The sequence below is a fragment of the Hemitrygon akajei genome, chromosome 19 (assembly GCF_048418815.1).
Source record: "Hemitrygon akajei chromosome 19, sHemAka1.3, whole genome shotgun sequence".
NCBI lineage: Eukaryota > Metazoa > Chordata > Chondrichthyes > Myliobatiformes > Dasyatidae > Hemitrygon > Hemitrygon akajei.
Window position 1 is genome coordinate 72,038,029 of NC_133142.1, and position 21,013 is coordinate 72,059,041.

The 21,013-nt window shown below is 38.4% G+C and overlaps 1 protein-coding gene across 8 annotated transcripts in view; it reads left to right on the top strand.

Moving 5' to 3' along the window:
• Positions 1–21,013, top strand: part of setd5 (SET domain containing 5) — a 211,297-nt gene that overhangs the window by 88,738 nt on the left and 101,546 nt on the right. For all 8 annotated transcript variants that reach the window (XM_073072849.1, XM_073072850.1, XM_073072843.1 and 5 more), the window contains 6 exons: positions 5,502–5,744; positions 6,241–6,389; positions 6,817–6,934; positions 14,227–14,336; positions 15,520–15,769; positions 19,629–19,724. In XM_073072849.1, the coding sequence (XP_072928950.1) occupies positions 5,502–5,744; positions 6,241–6,389; positions 6,817–6,934; positions 14,227–14,336; positions 15,520–15,769; positions 19,629–19,724 (966 nt within the window). The remainder of the gene's footprint in view (positions 1–5,501; positions 5,745–6,240; positions 6,390–6,816; positions 6,935–14,226; positions 14,337–15,519; positions 15,770–19,628; positions 19,725–21,013) is intronic.

The window sequence follows — 21,013 nt, forward strand, 5'->3', positions numbered from 1 at the left end:
ATGTGTGTGGCATGAGGAAAGAACCATAAAAAGCTTATGAACTAGCAATTTCTGCTACCAGACAAAACCAAGGAAAGGAGATGTGATCAAAAGACTAGGTTCTCTCAACTGATGCCTGGAGACGGAGTTTTAAGCAATTTGGGGTTATTAGGGAAGCATTAATTGGCTGACGCATGGGTTTCTACACAGTACCTAGCGGAGAGCCAGATGCCAAATTTTCCAGTTTTCTGGATGAAGCCGGAGGATGGAAATAGTCCTGGCAAAATTCTCCATCAGACTCACCTTGTACCCTTGGGGCAGGAAGTGCTTGCTGACTCAGAGCTTGACACAAAACCTACACCTAGTAGGAATGAATGAAATTTTATTTTTTCGGTCAGTACAAACAACAAAAGGCATCATTTTCCACAATGATTTCATTAAGACAAAATTAAATAATAAAAATCTTTAAAACAGACCGAAAATGTGTAGGCTGAAGCTACAGCTTATTACGCCTACCCCTCTTACTTACACAAAAACATATTTGGTGTCAATCATTGCATCAAAACAAAAAATTTCATAATCTTTTAACACAAAGTCCAATTCTAAGTATCATTTATTTACATTACTCCCATTCATTTTAAATCAAGTATTTTCTAGTCATTAAATTATCTTTAAATAATTTATTAAACTTCTTAAGTGTGGTGCATGTTTTTAAATTCTCACTACAACTGTTCCATAGATTCACACCTCTGACATACATGCTCCTCTCAAATCATATTGACTTTCACTCATTTTAAACAATCTTTGGATAACTGTCCATTTTTACTTTATACATAATTTGTATTATTTAAAAATCTACAAAATTTTGAAGTGCTTAGTTGAATAAATAATGGATTGGTTAGCTCATAATAACTTGTCTTATTTACAATTTGTATGGCTTTCTTTTGGAGTAGAAAAATTGAGTTTGTATTTGTTCTGTACGTATTTCCCCATACCTCTGCACAGTAAGTCATGTCTGGGACTATAAGTGAACAGTATAATGTATACAAAGATTCCTGATTTAAGAAATCTTGTGCTTTGTACAGTATTGCAATAGATTTTGACATTTTTGCTTTGACATAATTTATATGTGGTTTCCAGCTTATTTTATCTATTACCACTCCTAAAACATTTTGTTTCAGTTACCTTATCAATTTCAAACATCATTTATTCTAAGTTTACTTATATAAGTTTGGTACATCATTTCCAAATATTAAGAATTTAGTTTTACTTAGATTCAGTGATAATTTGTTAGTATCAAACCATTTCTTTATAGTTTTTAGTTCTTCCTCCAATGTTTCCAAAAGTTGTTTCAGATTTTCCCCACTACAAAATATAGTTGTATCGTCAGCAAATAATATGCATTTTAATGTCTGAGAAACCATACATATATCATTTATATACAAAATGAACAGCAATGTACCAAGCACTGAACCTTGTGGAACCCCACAAGTTACCCTCAAAAGTTTTGAATTCGATTTGTTTATATGTACATGCTGATACCTGTCTTCCAAATAACTACTTAACCAGTCATGTACCACCCCTTTAATACCATATCTTTCTAATTTTGTTAATAATAATTTATGGTCAATGGTGTCAAATGCTTTTTTTTTAGATCAAGGAATATTCCCACTGTGTATTCATTTCTTTCTATAGCGTTTGATATTACTTCTACAAAATCTAGTAATGCTATTGTAGTGGTTCTGTTTTTTTTCTGAAACCATATTGCTGTTCACAGTATGTTATGTTTTGTTATAGAATCATTTAACTTTCTTACAAATATTTTTTCCAATATTTTAGAAAACTGTGAGAGCAAAGAAATTGGTCTAAAACTTGAAAATACATGTTTACATGAAAATACATATCCAGCTTTGTATATTGGAATGACCTTGGCTATTTTCATTTCATTGGGAAATTTTCCAGCAATCAAAGACTGATTACAGATATGAGTTAGTGGTTTCACAACACAGTCAATGATATTTTCAATTAAATACATACCATATCCATTCCAATCTGTTGATTACTTGCTCTTTGATTTACATACTATATCAATTATTTCTTTTTCATCAGTTGTTCTAATAAACATAGTGTAAGTGTTTATATTGATAATATTACTATTTACTCTATCTTTATTGCTGGGTTCAGTAATTGATTTAGCTAATTTGGTTCCCACATTAATAAATCAGTAAACCTATCTGCAACCAAATTAGTATCCTTTATTACCATATCATTGTTTGAATTAAAGTAATATGGGTAAATTGTTTTTCTTTTATTTAAAACTCTCCAAGTATTTTTAATATTATTTCTATTATTCTCCAATAATTTACTATAATTACTCCTTTTACTAGATCTCATAATACTTGTTAGCTTATTTTTATACATCTTATATTTAATTTCAGCTTCCTTTGTTCTATGCTTTAAAAATTTCTTATATAATACATTTTTCTTTTTACAAGCATTTTGTATTCCCTTTGTTAACCAAGGCTTATCACTATATTTCTCTTTGTCAACTTTTTTAACTAGAGTGCAGTGTGTATCATACAAATTAGTTATTACAGAAGCAAGTGCTTCTTAGGCTTCATCTACATCATCTACATAAACTGTATTCCAATCTTGTTTAATTAACTCCTCCTTAAGAGATTTAATGATACCTTCTGTTATATGTCAAATTAACCTACTAGTTTTAATTTCATTATTAATCATGATGCAGCTCTGAAAAGCTACAAAAACAGGCAGGTGATCGCTAACATCATTTATGAGTAAACCTGTTATTTTCCCATCAGTAACATTTGTAAATAAGTTATCAATGAGTGTAGCACTATTTACAGTTATCCTGCTTGGTTGTGTGATTAAAGGATATAAACTCATGCAAAACATTGTATTGATAAAATTTGTTATTTGTGTATGTCCATGAGGATTTAACAAGTCAATATTAAAATCCCTGCACACAAAAACCACCTTCTTATTGTTAATGTTATCATATAACCCAGCCAGCTTATCTTTAAATATATCTATGTTGGATCCTGGGATTCTGAATATACAGCTTATAGTTATATTTTTGATCTCAACTTTAATTCCTACAGTTACACATTCCATAATATTGTCTAAAGCAAGAGACATTTTTTCAACAATTTCACTTTTATAAGATGATTTGATATATAGTGCAACCCCCCCCGCCCCTCCCCTTTTATTAAGCCTAGTAGGAAAACTCTGCACGGGAGGAGAACAGAAAGGTGAAAATAGTGTGATTTCAGTGGAAAGACATGAAGAGGGACCAACCACTGAGTACTGTACAGAGTCAGCGAATGAGGAAATGGGAGTGTGTTATGCTTTGCCTTACGCAAACTCCGGAAGAATTGATGAGAACATGATTGAATCTACCAGCCTTGACTCAGATATGGCGGGGAGGACTAGCAGTGGACAGTCAAACGTGATAATAGACAGTGAGGGGAACCTAGTCTGCAGTCTTAATTGGGGATGAAGTTGAGCTTAAGTCAGGTGGCAGGGGTCCTGCGTCACCTGAAGATACAAGTGATAGACAGTGGAAGGCAGCCACTAGTAGACAGGAATGGTCACAAGGAGTGGCTGAAGCTGAAGAAGCCGAAGATGAAATAAGGAGGTCTTCAAGAATCAGTAGACCCCAGATGGGCAGACATATGATGCATCAGGGAAACAGTGTTTCATCCATCCAAATAGTGAGATATGTTACTTCCACTTACAAATGGATTGGGGGTCCTGGAATCACAAAATTGGTTTGAATACTGTGTAATTATGTTTTAATAAGTTCCAAAGTCATGAGGATGTGGCTGTCTTTGGTGGAAGGAGAATGTAATGCCCTGTCTGAGGTTTCTACTGCTATGATGTGAGCAGTTCTCTGTAAAATTAGTATGTCCTGCTAGTATTGAGTGTTTTGGCTTTGGCTAAAGATAAGGAACAGTGTTATCCTACTTAGGAACATGGTGTCAGCCAATCACAGTTGTCTTGGTATGTATAATAACTTTCTGCCCAGTGGTACATCTGGGAGTACTGGATGGGAGCAGATTTCTGAAGGACAGTAGTCTGATTTGGGTTGTGTTTTTGGTGGGAGCTGTGGATCGAGGGACAAGGGAAGATGCCACAGAATGTCATTTGAAGGAGAGTCCCTGTTGTTAGAAGTGCTTTGTGTAGATGAATGGTTTCAAGGAGGAAGGGTCAATACTTCTGAGGGAGCCAGTTCATTTGAGATTGTCTTTGAGGGAAATTCATACTGTGACATGTACCTTCACGCAGACTGTGGGTTCAGCACACGAGTAAAGCGATACACCAGAAATAAAGAAATAAGCTCCAAATCTTATGCCCTTCTAATTTTCTTCTCTATTTCTGTAAAATAGAAAATTTGGTAAATATTTCTTTTGTAATTGTATGCTGGTGTGCGATCTGTTAATTTTCTGGTGAATAATAACTTTCCATGGAGCAGTATTTACATTGGATTCACTAGAATTCGTATTGCTTCCCGAAACATCCCACCTTTCCTGCTTGGTTGAACCCCAAATCATACCGGCCCTAGACGTATATTACTTATGAAAGGTGGCCTCACCACTGAGTCACATGGCTGTTGGCAGAGTTAGTTAATCAGCCAAGTTTGTATCTGAGCCCAGTAAGGGGGTTGCACACATTCACTCCTGAAAACTGCCACAGCCAACTCTCATTGACGATATTTTTAACAAATTTTGTCCTCTACTATCTAGAATGCAGGAGCCATCGATGCATTATTTTACAGTATTAGGACTAGGAATAAGATTGTTGAATGAAGAGCATAATTATAGAAAATAATTGCTACCCACTGCAACTGCTGCCATGTTTCTCCAGTGGGTGGCACAGTGAGATAGCAGTTAGTGCGACGTTATTACAGCTTGGGGCATCGGAGTCAGTGTGTTCTCCCTGTGGAATGTGTGGGTTTTCTTCAAGTGCTTCAGCTTCCTCCCACTATTCATTGAAGTGCTGGATTGCAGGTTCATTGGTAATTGCAAATTCTAGGGTTAAATCGGGGATTGCTGCATGGTGTGGCTCAAAGGGCCAGAAAAGCCATTTCCACACAGTATCTCAATAAATACATTATATCTCAATGAAAACTAGCTAAAACAGAGGACATAAGTCTGTGAAAATGTAGTTATGGCAAAGACAAAAGAGCTAAATAATTGTTCTAGGGTCACAATTTTCTGTGGTTTATTTTCACTTCAATGAGCAGTCTGATTTAGTTGTAGCTGGTAGATCTTTGACCAGTGGAGAAGTATTTCAGTGAATGTCTTGTGTTGCATCATATAGTGGAACTGGCTTTAAGAAGGGGAAATTTAAAATATGATTTGACTGAAACTGCCACCACTGTTTGCATATTAAAAGAGCAATATTCTAGAAGCAGGTTTAAGTAGAGTTAAGATAATTTCTTGTTTACCCTTTTCAGTAGGTGGTTAAATTTGGTTATTTTCTGATTCTTTTTAAATTAGAATTCATTGTCAGAAGCGCATGCATTGGATGAAAATACTGCAGAAGGATGGGAGAACAGGATTCGACTCTGGACAGATCAATATGAGGAATCTTTTGCAAATCAGTACAGTGCAGATGTACAAAACCTCCTGGAACTGCATCGGTTAACAATGAAAGACTCTGTGGGTAAAAACGTTATGCTGGACACTATTAACAAAACGGAATTGGCCTGCAACAATACAATTCTTGGCTCTCAGATGCAGGTAAGAACAGGGTCAGACAATCTACACGGTACGGTAGAGTAGTGGCCAGCAGCACTGCAGTACAGGTGGCCCAGGTTCAATTCCTGCAATGAGTTTGTATGTTCTCCTGTGACTGCGAGTTTCATCAGATACTCCGGTTTCCTTCAGTAGTCCAAAGACATAGCGGTTGGTTGGTTAATTGGTCATTGTAAATTGTCCTGTGATTAGGCAAGGGCTGATAGGAGGTTTCTGGGTGGCATGGCTCATAGGCTGGAAGAGCCTATTCCATGCTGTATTTCAGTCAATTAAGGCTATATCTTGTAGATACTCCTGAAGTATTTTCCATTTTAACTTAATAGCATTTTTAAAGAAAAAGTGACAATATATTAATTTTGCTTTCTTCCATTTTTCAATTTGTGTTTTGTGTTGTAAAAGGCTGTTAAGCCATCAGGCCTCACAGCATCACCAGGAAAATAGTAATTTAGTTGCTTGAATGTTATTTTCCTTCACTTGACAGCTACAGCTTGGTAAAGTCACAAGAGTTCAGCGGCATCGCAAAATTTTGAGAGCAGCCAGAGACCTAACACCAGACATACTCATTATTGAATATCGTGGAAAGGTGATGCTGCGGCAACAGTTTGAAGTCAATGGTCATTTCTTTAAAAGGTAGGACAGTATAAAATTTGAGTAACATGCTACTAACATAAAAGTAACTGTAGGTTTTATCTTCTTAACTTAGTTGGAGAATCCTGCATTAATTTATGCTGAATAAAAAAATGTATTTCAAAGATCTTGTTAACTGTGACCCCTTAATTTTCTTGTCATATTTATTGCATTATGTTGGACTGCACATTGGTTAATAATGTTTACTATTTGGTTTATGTCATTAGTTTCTCATTTGAAATTGTACTAATGCTAAAAATGCAATTGATACAATTAGCAAATAGACACGGGATCAGATATTACTGATCTTCTTGACTTCCCTTCTCTTCAATTCAATATACTATCAGTATATGTCTCACATATATTAAACAATCTCTTGGATAAATCGGCTCTAATAATGACAATTAAATTTTGTTGCCTTGGATTACAGACCCTATCCTTTTGTACTCTTTTACTCAAAATTCAATGAGGTGGAGATGTGCGTTGATGCCCGAACATTTGGGAATGATGCTCGTTTCATTAGAAGGTCGTGTGCTCCCAATGCTGAGGTCAGTCTTTTCTAATTATCTTTGCTTTTATTTAATTTTATGCTTGTATGGTAATCATCACTTAAAATCATTAAGGAGAAATAGGTTATTATTATTTATGGCCTTTGTGAAAACTTAGAAAATTCTGACATTCCTATATATTATTTTAAACTTGCACATCAAGTTTAAGTTCATTTTTAATTGTCATTCAACCATACATGAATACCCATGAATCCAGCCAAATGAAAGTGTTCCTCCAGAGCCAAGGTGCAAAACACAGTGCCACCAGGCATACACAGCACATGGTACATATAGCACATATAAGATAGCAGAAAACATGTATTTTCTCTTTTAAAAAATTATATATATTATAGCCAAAGTTCCTGAGTGACATATCCTGTAAATTGATGGCACATGGGTGTTATGAAGTTTTCAGTAGTGTGCAGGTGAACATATGCATGCAATCTTGCTTGTCATCCATTCGATCAAACACTGGAAGGCATCACTGACGGGAGGGATCAGCCTCCAATCTGGCATGGATGCCACACCTCACCGCCTTCGGTGTCTCCTCTCCTGGTCTGCTGCAACAGTCAAGTTTGAGGCCTGTTCCTCATTATGTTTGAGGCCACACAGCTCCCCCATCGTCTGTCTCATCAGTAAACAAGGAAAATATGTATGACATGTTGCTGCTACTTCATAAAAATGTTCGTTTAGGATTATGGTTTGAGCTGTACATTTAATTCAATGATTTGGTATATATGGGTTGCCTATATTTAACTTGTGTATTACACTACCATTTTGCATTAAATGGGGCATAATTAAATGCATTCTAACATAATTTTAATGTTCAAGGAATATATATTGTTTCTAATGAATAGTTTGAATCTGTATTTGAGCAATAGCGCTGTGTAAAATCTTACAAAGTTTACAGAAAAGTAGAAAACTTTATGATGGAAGAGGATGAACTGACTACTAAGAATGGATCTAAAAGTGATATTTACAGCTGCACGTGTGGCTCGAGTTAAAATGGTAAATGAGTACTACAGATTGTAGTTAGAGTTTGAAAGTTACTAGTTCATTTCATTTTGCATTTTGGGGAATTTTTCTCAACTGGATTGCAAGATCATGGCAGGATTAATCCAGAACAGTCATTGGGAACAAGGACTGTAAAACCACACAAATAATCTTTTTTTAAAGTTCATTATTTGTGATTTTTATGGTGGTGGATGTTTATATAATTAGTTTTATATGCCAAGTGTTATAGACAGATGACTTTGATATTTGCATAGAACTGATGAATCTAAATATGTTTTTCATTGCCATGTGGAAAGGATTTCTTGAGGATTTTCTCCAGTCCAAAAGTGAGGCAGTATAGCAACAATGTTTTGTATTAACAAAAATATGGCCTTCCTCCACCTGTCTTACTTGATTTCTATTTCTTTGCTCAAGGAGACCTTTGTTATGTCAATATGATTGCTTAGCTATGCATAAAAATGTGAATTCTAATTTTATTTTTCCCAAATATAATTATTTTTTGCAGTGTAGCCAGTTCTGTTTTACAATTGTGGTCTCAGGAAAGTATTGCAAATAAGTAAAAACATTCCTCTCAAGAGAATTCTTTGACATTTCTGATCAGATTTTAAGTAACACAGGCTCAGGGCTTAAAATTTGTCTTGCCTTAGGCCAAGTTTCCTCCTTCTGCCTAGTCAGCCAGTTAACTGTTCATTCTTAAGTATTCACAATAAGTGGAATGGCAGCGTTGATTGTTTACTTTGCCATGCACAAGGCCTAATAATTATCATCTTCCAAGAGTAAATTCTTGGCAAGACACCAAATATTGTGTTCATTGAATAGAAACCTTTCTCCACAATGGCTACCAGTGTTTTCTGGAGTGTTTACACTAGCATTCATTCTGCAAAGAACTCTTAATTTCAACTCCTCATTTGGACCTTTGGATAAATACAAGTTAAATAGTAGCCAAGAAGATGGCAGATGGAGCATAATGAAAGAAAATGTCAGATTGTTCTTGAAAATGAAAATATTTCTTAGAAGCTGCTTGGTAAATGTGCATGTTTAAAAGGGCTTTCCTCCAACTTGTGAAACAGAAGTAAACTTGCATATATTATGAAGTAATTGGGAAGTTAAATGGGAATGTTGGTCTCGATTCCAGGAAGGCCAGAATATAAAAAGAAGGAAGTCTTGGTGACATTTTTAAAATTTCAGTGACAGCACACTAAGCACAGTTTAGGTCCCTGTGTTCAGGCAATAATATACCTGCCTCGGATTTACTGGATTGTCTCTTGATCTGAGCTGGATGAACCATTGAATAAAATCGACTTGTACTTGCTACTGTTTCGAAGAACTCAAGGTGATCTTATTTCGGTGCACTAGAATCTGAGAGGTATTGATAGGATAGATAGAGAGGCTGTTTCTCCTAGTTACGTGTCACAAGAATTAAAGTCTAGATTACAAAGAACTGATATTATAGGAGTGAAATAGGAAATGTCTTTACCTAGAATTGTCATGTTTGGTATTCTGTATCCCAGAAATTATTAATGGTCAGTTATTGAGTGAGTGAGTGTGTGTGTGTGTGTGTGTGTGTGTGTGTACAGTATACAATGCCCTAGTTCATAGTTCTACTGTTATACTGTATATATTTCATTTTGGTGGCTCTGTAACAGCAGTCTCTTCTGTTTTCATGCTTCTTTGGTTTACTGTTGAAGATAAGAGAGAGGAGAAATGTGTGCCATTCAATTAGGATGGTTGTATTAAGGGGAGGTTTCTCTGTGAGGGACACTAAGGTGGGGCTTGGAGTTTTGCTCGAGAGGAGATGAAGAGAGAAGACACTGGAGAGAACCAGTCGTAGCATGCGATCCAGTGGGAGACCCATTTGTTCGAGATGGATTGCGAGCAACATTCGGAAGATGGTGTATGCTTTCATGTTGACCAAGGACCCAGCCCGCGAGTGACAGAGAAGTTCAAGATGAGCTCATTTCATTGTTTATTTAGAATGGGCCCTTTTTGTTATTCTTTACTAACCCTTGAGTTAAGATTCATAAATGTAATTCCTTTTATCGTATGTAATGTACTGTCTGTTATTTCATGGCATTAAGTTGTAACAGGGTAGCAAGTGACAAAGCATCCACACAAACCAGGGTTTAGGGTGGGGTTAAGTGTGCCTCAATCTCGTGAATTTGACTTAAGCAGCCAAGGAAACTTGTCACTGCTATCTAGATATGCCACTATTTCATCCTTAATAATGGACTCTAGCATCTTTCCCACCACCGATGTCAGGCTGACAGGTCGATAGTTCTCTGTTTTCTCCCTCCCTCCTTTCTTAAAAAGTGGGATAACATTAGCCATTCTCCAATCCTCAGGAACTGATCCTGAATCTGAGGAACATTGGAAAATGATTACCAATGCATCTGCAATTTCCAGGGCCACCTCCTTTAGTACCCTAGGGTGCAGACCATCCGGACCTGGGGTTTTGTCAGCCTTCAGTCCCATCAGTCTTCTCATCACCGTTTCCTTCCGAATGTCAATCTGTTTCATTTCCTCTGTTACCCTATGTCCTTGGCCCATCCATACATCTGGGAGATTACTTGTGTCTTCCTTAGTGAAAACAGATCTAAAGTACTCATTAAATTCTTCTGCCATTTCTCTGTTTCCCATAACAATTTCACCCAATTCATTCTTCAAGGGCCCAACATTGTTCTTAACTATCTTCTTTCTCTTCACATACCTAAAAAAGCTTTTGCTATCTTCCTTTATATTCCTGGCTAGCTTGCATTCGTACCTCATTTTTTCTCCCTGTTTGTCCTTTTAGTTAAGTTCTATTGTTCCTTAAAAACTTCCCAATCATCTGTCCTCCCACTCACCTTAGCTCTGTCATACTTCCTTTTTTTAATGCTATGCAATCTCTGACTTCCTTTGTCAACCACTGTGGCCCCTTTTCCCCCTTTGAATCCTTCCTTCTCTGGGGGATGAACTGATTTTGCACCTTGTGCATTATTCCCAAGAATACCTGCCATTGCTGTTCCACTGTCTTTTCTGCTAGGCTATCCGTCCAGTCAACTTTGGCCAGCTCCTCCCTCATGGCTCCATAGTTTCCCCTGTTCAACTGCAACACTGACACCTCCAAGCTGCCCTTATCCTTCTCAAATTGCAGATAAAAACTTATCATATTATGATCACTACCTCCTAATGGCTCCTTTACTGCAAGATTGCTTATCAAATCCTGTTCATTACATAACACTAAATCCAGAATAGTCTTGTCCCTGGTCGGCTCTCGTACAAGCTGTTCCAAGAATGCATCCCGTAGGCACTCTACAAACTCCCTATCCTGTGGTCCAGCACCAACCTGATTCTCCCAGTTCACCTGCATGTTGAAATCCCCCGTAACTACTGCAACATTACCTTTGCCACATGCCAATGTTAACTCCCTATTCAACTTGCACCCAATATCCATGCTACTGTTTGGTGGCCTGTAGACAACACCCATTTGGGTCCTTTTGCCCTTACTGTTCCTCAGTTCTATCCACACAGACTCTACTTCTCATGACTCTACTTCTCCTTGCAAAGGACTGAATCTCATTCCTCACCAACAGGGCCACCCCACCCCCTCTGCCCACATTTCTGTCCCTACGATAGCACATATACCCTTGTACATTCATTTCCCAGGTCTGATCTCCCTGCAGCCATGTCTCCGTTATCCCAACAACATCATAGTTACACATTCACACCTGGGCTTCAAGCTCATCCGCCTTATTTCTGACACTTCGTGCATTCAGATATAGAATTTTTAGCCCATTTCTCCTCTCTCTGTTTGAATCGCTGCCTATTGTGCTTAACCCAGCACCCCGAACTCCCATCGGGCTATATGCCCCTAGAATTTTGTTGTCCTTCTTAAATTTACTTATTCTTTCAACGCATTTAACTCCATGTTCAGTCAGACCATCCCTCTGTACATGTGTCCTCCTTATCACTTGTTCCGCCTCACCTTTCTCTACTACACACTTAATATTCCGGAACTGTGTAGTCCCCACCTGTCCTTTATTCTTCTTCTCGCTATCCTCTCTCACATTCTGGATCCCCGCCCCCTGAAAATTTAGTTTAAACCCCCCCCCCAAGAAGCACTAGCAAACTTCCCTGCAAGAATGTTAGTACCGCTCCAGTTCAGGTGTAAACCGTCCCTTCAGAACAGATCCCACCTTCCCTGGAACAAAGCCCAATTATCTACAAACCTGAAGCCCTCCTTCCTGCACCATCCTCTCAGCCACATATTAATCTTTATAATCTTTCTGTTCCTTGCCTCACTCGCACGTGGCACAGGTAGCAATCCTGAGATTGTTACCCTGGAGGTCCTGCTCTTCAGCTTCGCACCTAACTCCCTGAACTCCCTATGCAGCACCCCCTCACTCATCCTACCCACGTCATTGGTCCCTACATGGACCACAACATCTGGATTCTTGCCCTCCCTCTCGAGAATAACCTGCACCCGATCTGAGATGTCTCGGACCCCGGCACCAGGGAAGCAACATACCATCCGAGACTCCCGATCTTACCCACAAAATCTCCTATCCGCCCCCCTGACTATAGAATCCCCTATCACTACCGCTGTCTTCTCTTCCCTCCTCCCCTTCCTAGTCGAGGGTCCAACCTCAGTGCCAGAGACAGGACCACTGCAGCTTGTTCCTGGTAGGTCATCCCCACCAACAGTATCCAAAACGGTATACTTATTTTTGATGGGAACGGCCACAGGGGTGCTCTTCTCTCTCTGTCTGCTCCCCCTGCCTCTCTTGTCTGTCACCCATTTGCCTGCTTCCTGTCTTTTCGGTGTGACTACCTCCCGATAACTCTTATCTGTCTCTGCCTCTGCCTCCCGAATGATCAGTAGTTCATCCAGCTCCTGCTCCAATTCCCTAACTCAGTCTGATAGGAGCTGCAGCTGGATGCACCTATTGCAGGTGTGGTCATCAGGGACAACTGTGTTGACCCTGACCTCCCACATACTGCATACAGAGCACACCACTCCGTATAATGATTGGGGTTTGATTCCCATTGCTGTTTGTAAGGAGTTTGCACATTTTCCCTGTTACTGTGGGTTTCCTCTGGGTTCTCTTGTTTCCTCCCACATTCCAAAGGCATGCAGTTAGGATTAAGGTTAGTAAGTTGTGGGCATGCTGCAATACTTGTGGGCTGCCCCTAGCGCAATCCTTGTTGATATGATTTGACACAAGCCACACATTTCATTCTATGCTTTGATATACATGTGACATATAAAGCTAATTTTTCCTTCTTTCTCTTTTTCTCCCTCTTTCTCCTGCTTTTATTCTTACATTATCTGAATCCTAAACTATATTTCATGTCTGCGGTTCTGTGAACTTAATCCTTTGAGATACAATTTGTACTGAAGGCATTATTGTATCAGATCATGAAGCTTCGTGCAGAAAAATAATTTCTAATCCGATTGTCTGGTTAAGTTTATTAGTTTTTTAAAAACTATCTCATCCAACACAGTTACGAGAAAGTGTGAAACGCACTGTTTTTATTATTCCTCAGTAAAAAGGATGATTTTTTTCTGTTCAAGTTAACAAATTTCACGTCACATGCCAGTGATAATAAACCTGATTCTGAAGTAAAAAATGTGAGTAGTTACATGCAGCACTTTAGTTATTTAAGAGGCTATAAGTTTTAGTTTTATTTCTCCTCTTACAGCACAGAAACAGGCCCTTCAGCCTAGCTTGTTCATGCAACCTAAGCTTGTCTATTTTGCCTGTACTTGACCTAAATTCCTCCAAAAATTCTCTCCATTAACTTGTCCAAATGGCTTTTAAGAATTGTACATTTATCACTGTACAAAACTTCCTTACCTCTAAGCAACCAGCATAAAAGACATTAACTTGTTTCAGTAAAATAACAGATTTTGAAATAAATATTGTCCTCAGAGACAAAATTCGTCACTTGAGCTCAACGAACTTTTATTTACCTATAGTTTAGATTTTTAAAATATGCATTTTAATTATATTTATTTTCATATGCATATTTTCTTATGCTTTTGCCTACTATTGTAGTGTATGTGTAGGTTATATGGCCTGTTATGATGTAGTCATACACTTGTATCTTTGGTCATTGCATCCTGCAACAAAAATTGGAGTCCCTGTTTGTTGTTTTACAATGTGTTATCTCAAGTACTATATATTTAAAAAAGGAAATCTAAAGGCAGCACAAATTAAAATGGATTTAACTTAACATTTAAGAATCTGAAAAGAAAAAACAACTAATGGCTACAGCTTGCATTCTTGTATCTCCAGGTACGGCACATGATTGCTGATGGAATGATCCACCTTTGTATATATGCCATCACAAACATCCCAAAAGACAATGAGGTGACTATTGGCTTTGACTATGAATACAGCAGCTGGTAAGTGTGATGAGGAATACCATAGATTTATCAAAATGTCTTTTTATTTAGAAGCACGAATTTGTGCTTCTAAAGAAAAACATAATTAGTGAAGGTGCAACTTAGCAGCTGCAATGCAACTAGTTAATCCTCTCATAGCTTCTCACTCATAATGCAAAAAAGGAGTTAACTGCATTTCAGGACAAATGGCGTTTGTGCACAAACGAGTTAGACTGCGATGGAGTTAGATGATCACTGTGCAGGGATTAATAGTTTAACAGCCAGAGAAGAAAGGTAGTGGGGAAGTACTTTTAAATAGGCTTATCTCACAATAAGGCAAACTTTCTAAATGGTAATTGAAGCTTTTGCAAATTTGCAAATACAACACCAATAATCTAGCATCCACTTGTTTAGAATCCAGGTAATTTAGTATCTAGCTCATTGGTAAACTCAGAGCTTATGCTAGTGGCCCACAGTGTTTGTTGGGTGTACATCCAGGGTCAAAGTGGAGACAGAGTTGCTGTACAGACCATGGGCTGGGTATGTGACTGGGATCCAGGTAGAATAGCAGAGGTTAGGAATGATAGTTAGGTTGGGCCTCAGTCAGTCTTTTCTGTCCCCTTTAACCTTAGTGTTCACTGGAAAATTCATTATATTACTGTATAACATAAAAGTAAAATAAATGAACTGAAAGTTGATCTGGGTAATATCCAGTAGTCTGGAATATTGACTAACTTCCAGTGGTCGGACATTACCATTGACCCATAGGGGCTGTATTATCAAAGTTTTGCTGCCCCTCAAAGCTCAGTAAAAGTTCCTGGCAAGTTAGTCTGAAGTTTCAGAGGGACATAATAACTAGGGCTTTTTGTGTCTCTGAAGAAATTTCAGTTTAGCCATGTTCTTATTAAAAGTCAAGAATGGGGAAGTTGAGCTGCACCTGTTCCTTCAGATGTTTGCATGTACTAAACCATGGAGCTCCCCAAATATTTCTGCAGCTTTAAATTGTGTTCGATTTTATTTGCCTCTCTTGCAAATGTGTAGTTCATGTAACATCCATGATTAATATAGGGAACTTGTGCACCTTCATGCGAGTAGTTTATTTTATGTAAAATGGTAAAATATATTTGTTAGTCAATGACTTGCAACTGAAAGTAAACTTTAACAGGTACTTTTAGTAAGTATTTTATTTTTCGATTCATAATAGTAAATATAAGGTTGACTGTGCCTGCCATAAGGGGAATCAGAATTGTCCCGTCCAGAAACACAATCAGGAGTCAATGGAGTCCCCTGTTGGTGCAGAGACAAGGCGGAGAAAAGCCAGGCGGAAAGAATGGGAGATGGAGTTGGAGCTCAATCAGGGGTCTGATGAAAATAACGGCCAACAGCAGGAGGGAGCAGCAGAATCTAAAGACCAGCCCGAGTTACCTTTACAAAATCAAGCAAGTGACAGTGAGGTATGAGCGTGCACATGTAATTGAAGGTAACTGCTGCGGTAGATTGTGTCTAGATGTGAGTGAAACACATCTGATAATATTTATCCATCTGCCTTTAAAACAGAGATAAACTGCCTTTGTTTTTTTCTCACTTTTTATAACAACTAAAAGAACAAGGTGAGGCACCAACAAAATTGTAGAGTTGCCATTAAGTGTACAGTATATTAAGACAATTTATTTTGCAAGTATATTCCTGCAAAATTAATCTGATGTAAAAAGAACCCCACTGGTATTCCAGCGATCTGGTTCAGTAACTGAATGCAAAAAGTTAGACTGAGTCAGTTTGTAGTCGCTGATCTGATGTGCATGCCATCAGAAGGCTAGTATTCATAGATGCCTCCATCTCTCCCCCTGCACTTTTGAAATTGGTGCTAAAGGAGTTTTGTACTGTGCAGGCGTTAAGGAGAGGTAATCAGTCAGATAACTCCTTAACTTTGGGTGGAACTTTAGTTCGTTGTTGCATGTGTTCCTTATTTGGGAGCACTTTGAGCCAGCAATATCCAGAGATTTGAGCACGGAAAGCTGGGCCAGGTACCTTGGTAGTTGTGTCTTTCAGATGATACTCTAAGGCCCTTTTTGCACATCCACATTAAAATACCTTGTTGCGTTATTTTGAAACAGTTTAGGGAATAATACCAAGTGGAATTACACCTAATGTCCAGACCATTATCTATTCCTTAGTATTTGAAGCAACTTGTGTTAATGGTATGCTTTGTTAAGCAGAGATGATAAAAGAAAGCAGCTATAATTTCTCCATGATTTCTCATATCTGGTTAGCTTGGTTTGTAAATAGGTTATATTTTTGCAACAGCTGCTGTGATTTTTCATTTCTGCTTAAAAATGTTTACAATTGTCTTTCTGATTAAATTTGGAGAAAAGTTATAGCAGGGAGAGGATTTGGATTCATCAGCTGTCTGTGATAGCCCGATGTTTCTTGGTTTATAATGCCTTCATCATCCTTAATACAGGTAGTCCCCGAGTTACGAACATCCGACTTACGAACCGAGGAAGGAGAACGCTGTCCGCCATTTTAAGTCGGATCACGACGCCGTCCGCCATTTTAAGTTGTTGCCATTGACACTGTGTTGAGTGTGTAACTTTGTATTTGGCTTAGATTTTTCTGAGCAAGATTCACCCTGACCACCACCCCGCCCCTCCCTTTTCTGGTCAGCTGGTGGTGCAGTGAGATCAGCGGTCGGGCTCAAGAATGGTGGTTCCCGAGTTCAATCCAGTGACAGACCACTCCCGAGCACGCCGGGTTGATGTCGAGCTTGCAACTCGACCTCGTAAAAACAAACAATGCCACCTCCAGTTTAAATTCCCAAGTGGAATATTGAGGAGGATCAAATACCCAAACCTGACGCAGCCCCCACTTGTCCCATTTAACCTGTCTCAGTGCGGTGGACTTTAGGACCCGGGGAATTCAGTGCGGTTGTCCTTAGGACCCAGTGGAGCTCAGGACCTGCCGCCTGCGGTGTTTCTGTTCCATTGACGGAAAACGATCATGATTGAAAATAAAGTGGAAATAATAAAGCGCTTGGAAAGAGGTGAAACGTCAACGGTCATTGGAAAAGCGTTAGGTTACATTCGGTCAACGATCGGAACAATTTTAAAGAATAAAGTGAGAATAATGGAGCATGTGAAAGGCCCTGTCCCAATGAAAGCTACAATTATTACTAAGCAACACAGTGGTTTAATTATTGGAATATATATGTTTCTTAAGTGTTTTCTATGCATAGAAAGGTAAAATATATACTATATGCTGAGACAAACATTTGACTAACTGACGCTAAATAATACTGGATGTAGTCATTCTGACTTGCGTACAAATCTGACTTAAAGATGGACTCAGGAACTGAATTCGTTCGTAACCTGGGGACTGCCTGTAATTAACATTTAGCACAAATATTTTGTTGCAAAAACAATATAGGTCCACAGTCCCTTAGCTGAAATCCTTGGGGCCAGTTGCATTTCGGAATTCAGAACTTTTCAGATTTCAGAATCCCTCGTTATTGGTTCCGGGACCCCCTGCAGATACAAAAAAACATGTATGCTTAAGTCCTGGACTTTAGGACCCAGCGGAGCTCCGGACCTAAGCACATCCTCCTGCATACTTTAAATCATCTCTAGATTACTTATAATACCTAATACAATGTAAATAGTTGTTATACTGTATTGTTCAGGGAATAATGACACGAAATTTTTTTTATTTCTAACAAAAACATTCAATAAAACAAAAATATCCAGCTTCAAATAAACCAAATCAAACACATAGTAAATGACTTACTGGAATAAATGTACAACGTCACTGTCACTATAAAACTTCAGTAACTTGTCTTCAGTAAGATGCCGCACAGACACACCACGATCAAGCTTCTGCATTAACTCCACTTTCTGCGTTATTGATAATGATAGATGCTTCCTTCTCTTTTTCTCATTGTTACCCATAGGAGTATCTGCAGCTCTTTTTGACATTTTCACAGTGAAATTAAACACAAAGTCAACGGTGAACACAAAATATCAGCGAACAGCAAATGCATGTGTAACCAGTGCGAGCACTGAGCCACAACTGATGTCTGGCAGCTTCTGCTAGTGCTGCCACGTCACACCTGAGTGATGTCAGCTGTTGGTGGAAAAACTTCGGTTTTCAGAGCTTTTTGAATTTCAGAATTTCAGATAAGCGATTGTGGACCTATACTACATACAATATTAGGAATGCATTAGATGAAATACCTATGCGATGAACATAATGAAATCCTTTGCTGTCATTCACTGGGTCAATCCAATGAGTAACTAATATATCCAGGTGCCACACATTTACTGTGCAGGAAAAATAACTAAGGTAGTATAGGTCCAGTCTCATAAAGTAGTGAAAATTTGCACTGTTTCTTGAGTTTTTTTCCAGGAATTGTGAAGAATGACCTCAGCTCATAAGCTAACAATTCATCACTTGCTATTTATTTGTCAAAAATGTGAGAATGTTACAGATAATAAGAATGGAAAAGCAAATAGTTCAAGCAAAAACTAATGACTTAGTCATTGCAATAAAATGCTGGAGGAACTCAGTAGGTCTGGCAGCATCAAGTAAATGAATAAACAGCCGATACTTTGGGCCATGGCCACCTCTTTTCCCACAATGAGGCCATTCTCAGCATGGAGGACCAACACCTTGTGTTTTGTCTAGATAGCTTCCAACTTGATAGCATGAATATTATTTCTCCTTCTGGCGGTTTTTTTTCTCTTCTTCCCCCCCCCTTTTCCTATTCCCCATTTTGCCTCTTCAGCTCACCTGCCTATCACCTTTCTGGTGCCCTTCCTACTTCCCTTTCTCCCATGGTCCACTCTCATCTATCAGATTCTTCTTCTCCAGCTCTTTACCTTTTTCACCCACCTGACGTCAGGTATCACCTGCTAGCTAGTCCTCCTTCCTCACTCCGACATTTCTATAGACCATAAGACAAAGGAGCAGAAGTCGGCCATTTGGCCCATCGAGCCTGCTCTTATCCCCCTTTCTTTGCAGTCCCAAAGAAGGCTGTCAGCTCAAAACGTCGACTGTTACTCATTTGTATAGATGCTACCTAATCTGAAGTCTTTCAGCATTTTGTGTGTTGCTCTGGATTTCCAGTATCTGCAGTTTATGACTTAATCATTGAGTTCTTTTATGATGTCACAAGGAAGGGCTATGACATGAGTAATATTATTTTGGATAATAAAGTGTGCATGTTTGCACATGCCATTGAGAAATCAGTATCTTGGTGCTGCAAGCAATTTTCAATTGCAGTTAAATTGATGTTTTGTCTTTACTTAATCTGTTAAATAGGAAGGGCCTGGGGAAGGCAATCGAATAAAAGTTGAAGAAGAAAACGAAGAATCAGAAATGGATGAACAACTCCGTGCCTTAGCACAAAATAAACTGGTAAGGAACATTCAGTCAAAAAGACTGAAAGGGAAGAATTTCTCTGCAACTGAAAATCATGCAAACTTTTCATATCCCTAGCAAGGCGGTAAATAGCACGTGTTAATAGTATGCTAGGTGCTGTTTATAATAAATAGGTCTAGGGAAGCCATTTTTTTGTTGATGTTTGTGATAAAGCAATTGGAAGGAATATTTTTGAAAACATGGTCATTTGATATGTAGAAAAAGATCCTTTATGTTGGCAACTGTATTTAGGAAATAGAAAAGAATAAAACTAATGTTTTGAATAGGATAAAGCAATGTATGAATAGAAGAAGTTTATAGAATCATACATTTCTGTAAAGCACACTCTGAAGGATTTGTTGAACTAGAATACAAACATTGGTGTGAATGTTTTAGCTCAGCCAAAACAATTTCTGTAACATAGGAGCAATGTAATTGCACAGTGTTCTGCAAATGAATAGCCTGTACATTTAAGTTACAGCGTTAACTTAGGAAAGCGTTCCTGTTTATTACTATAACATTTTAGGTCTATTGCTATAAGTTGGGTTTTTTTTCCAGAAACAGGCAGGACTATCCAGTCTTTTTTTAATCCATTGATTTGTTGTTCATAGAACCATAGAATACTACAGGCCCTTTAGCCCTCCATGTTGTGCCGACCCATATAACCCTTTAAAAAAAAGTACTAAACCCACACTACCCCATAACCCTTCATTTTTCTTTCATCCATGTGCCTGTACAAGAGGTTCTTAAATACCCCTAATCCACCACCATCCCTGGTAAGTCATTCCAGGCAGTCACAACCCTTTGTGTTTTAAAAAAAAACTTACCCCTGATGTCTCCCCTAAACTTCTCTCCCTTAATTTTGTACATATGCCCTCTGGTGGTTGCTGTTGGTGCCCTGGGAAACAGGTACTGACTATCCACCCTATCTGTGCCTCTCATAATCTTGTACATCTCTATCAAGTCCCCTCTCATTCTTCTATGCTCCAAAGAGAAAAGTCCCAGCTCTACTAACCTTGCTTCATATGACTTGTTCTCCAAACCAGGCAACATGCTGGTAAATCTCCTCTGCACCCTCTCCATAGCTTCTACATCTTTCTTATAATGAGGTGACCAGAATTCAACACAATACTCTTAAGTGCGGTCTCACCAGAGATTTGTAGAGTTGCAACATGACCTCTCTATTCTTGAACTCAATCCCCTGTTAATGAAGCCTAACATCCCATAGGCCTTCTTAACTACCCTATCAACCTGTGCAGCAACCTTGAGAGATGTATGGATTTGAA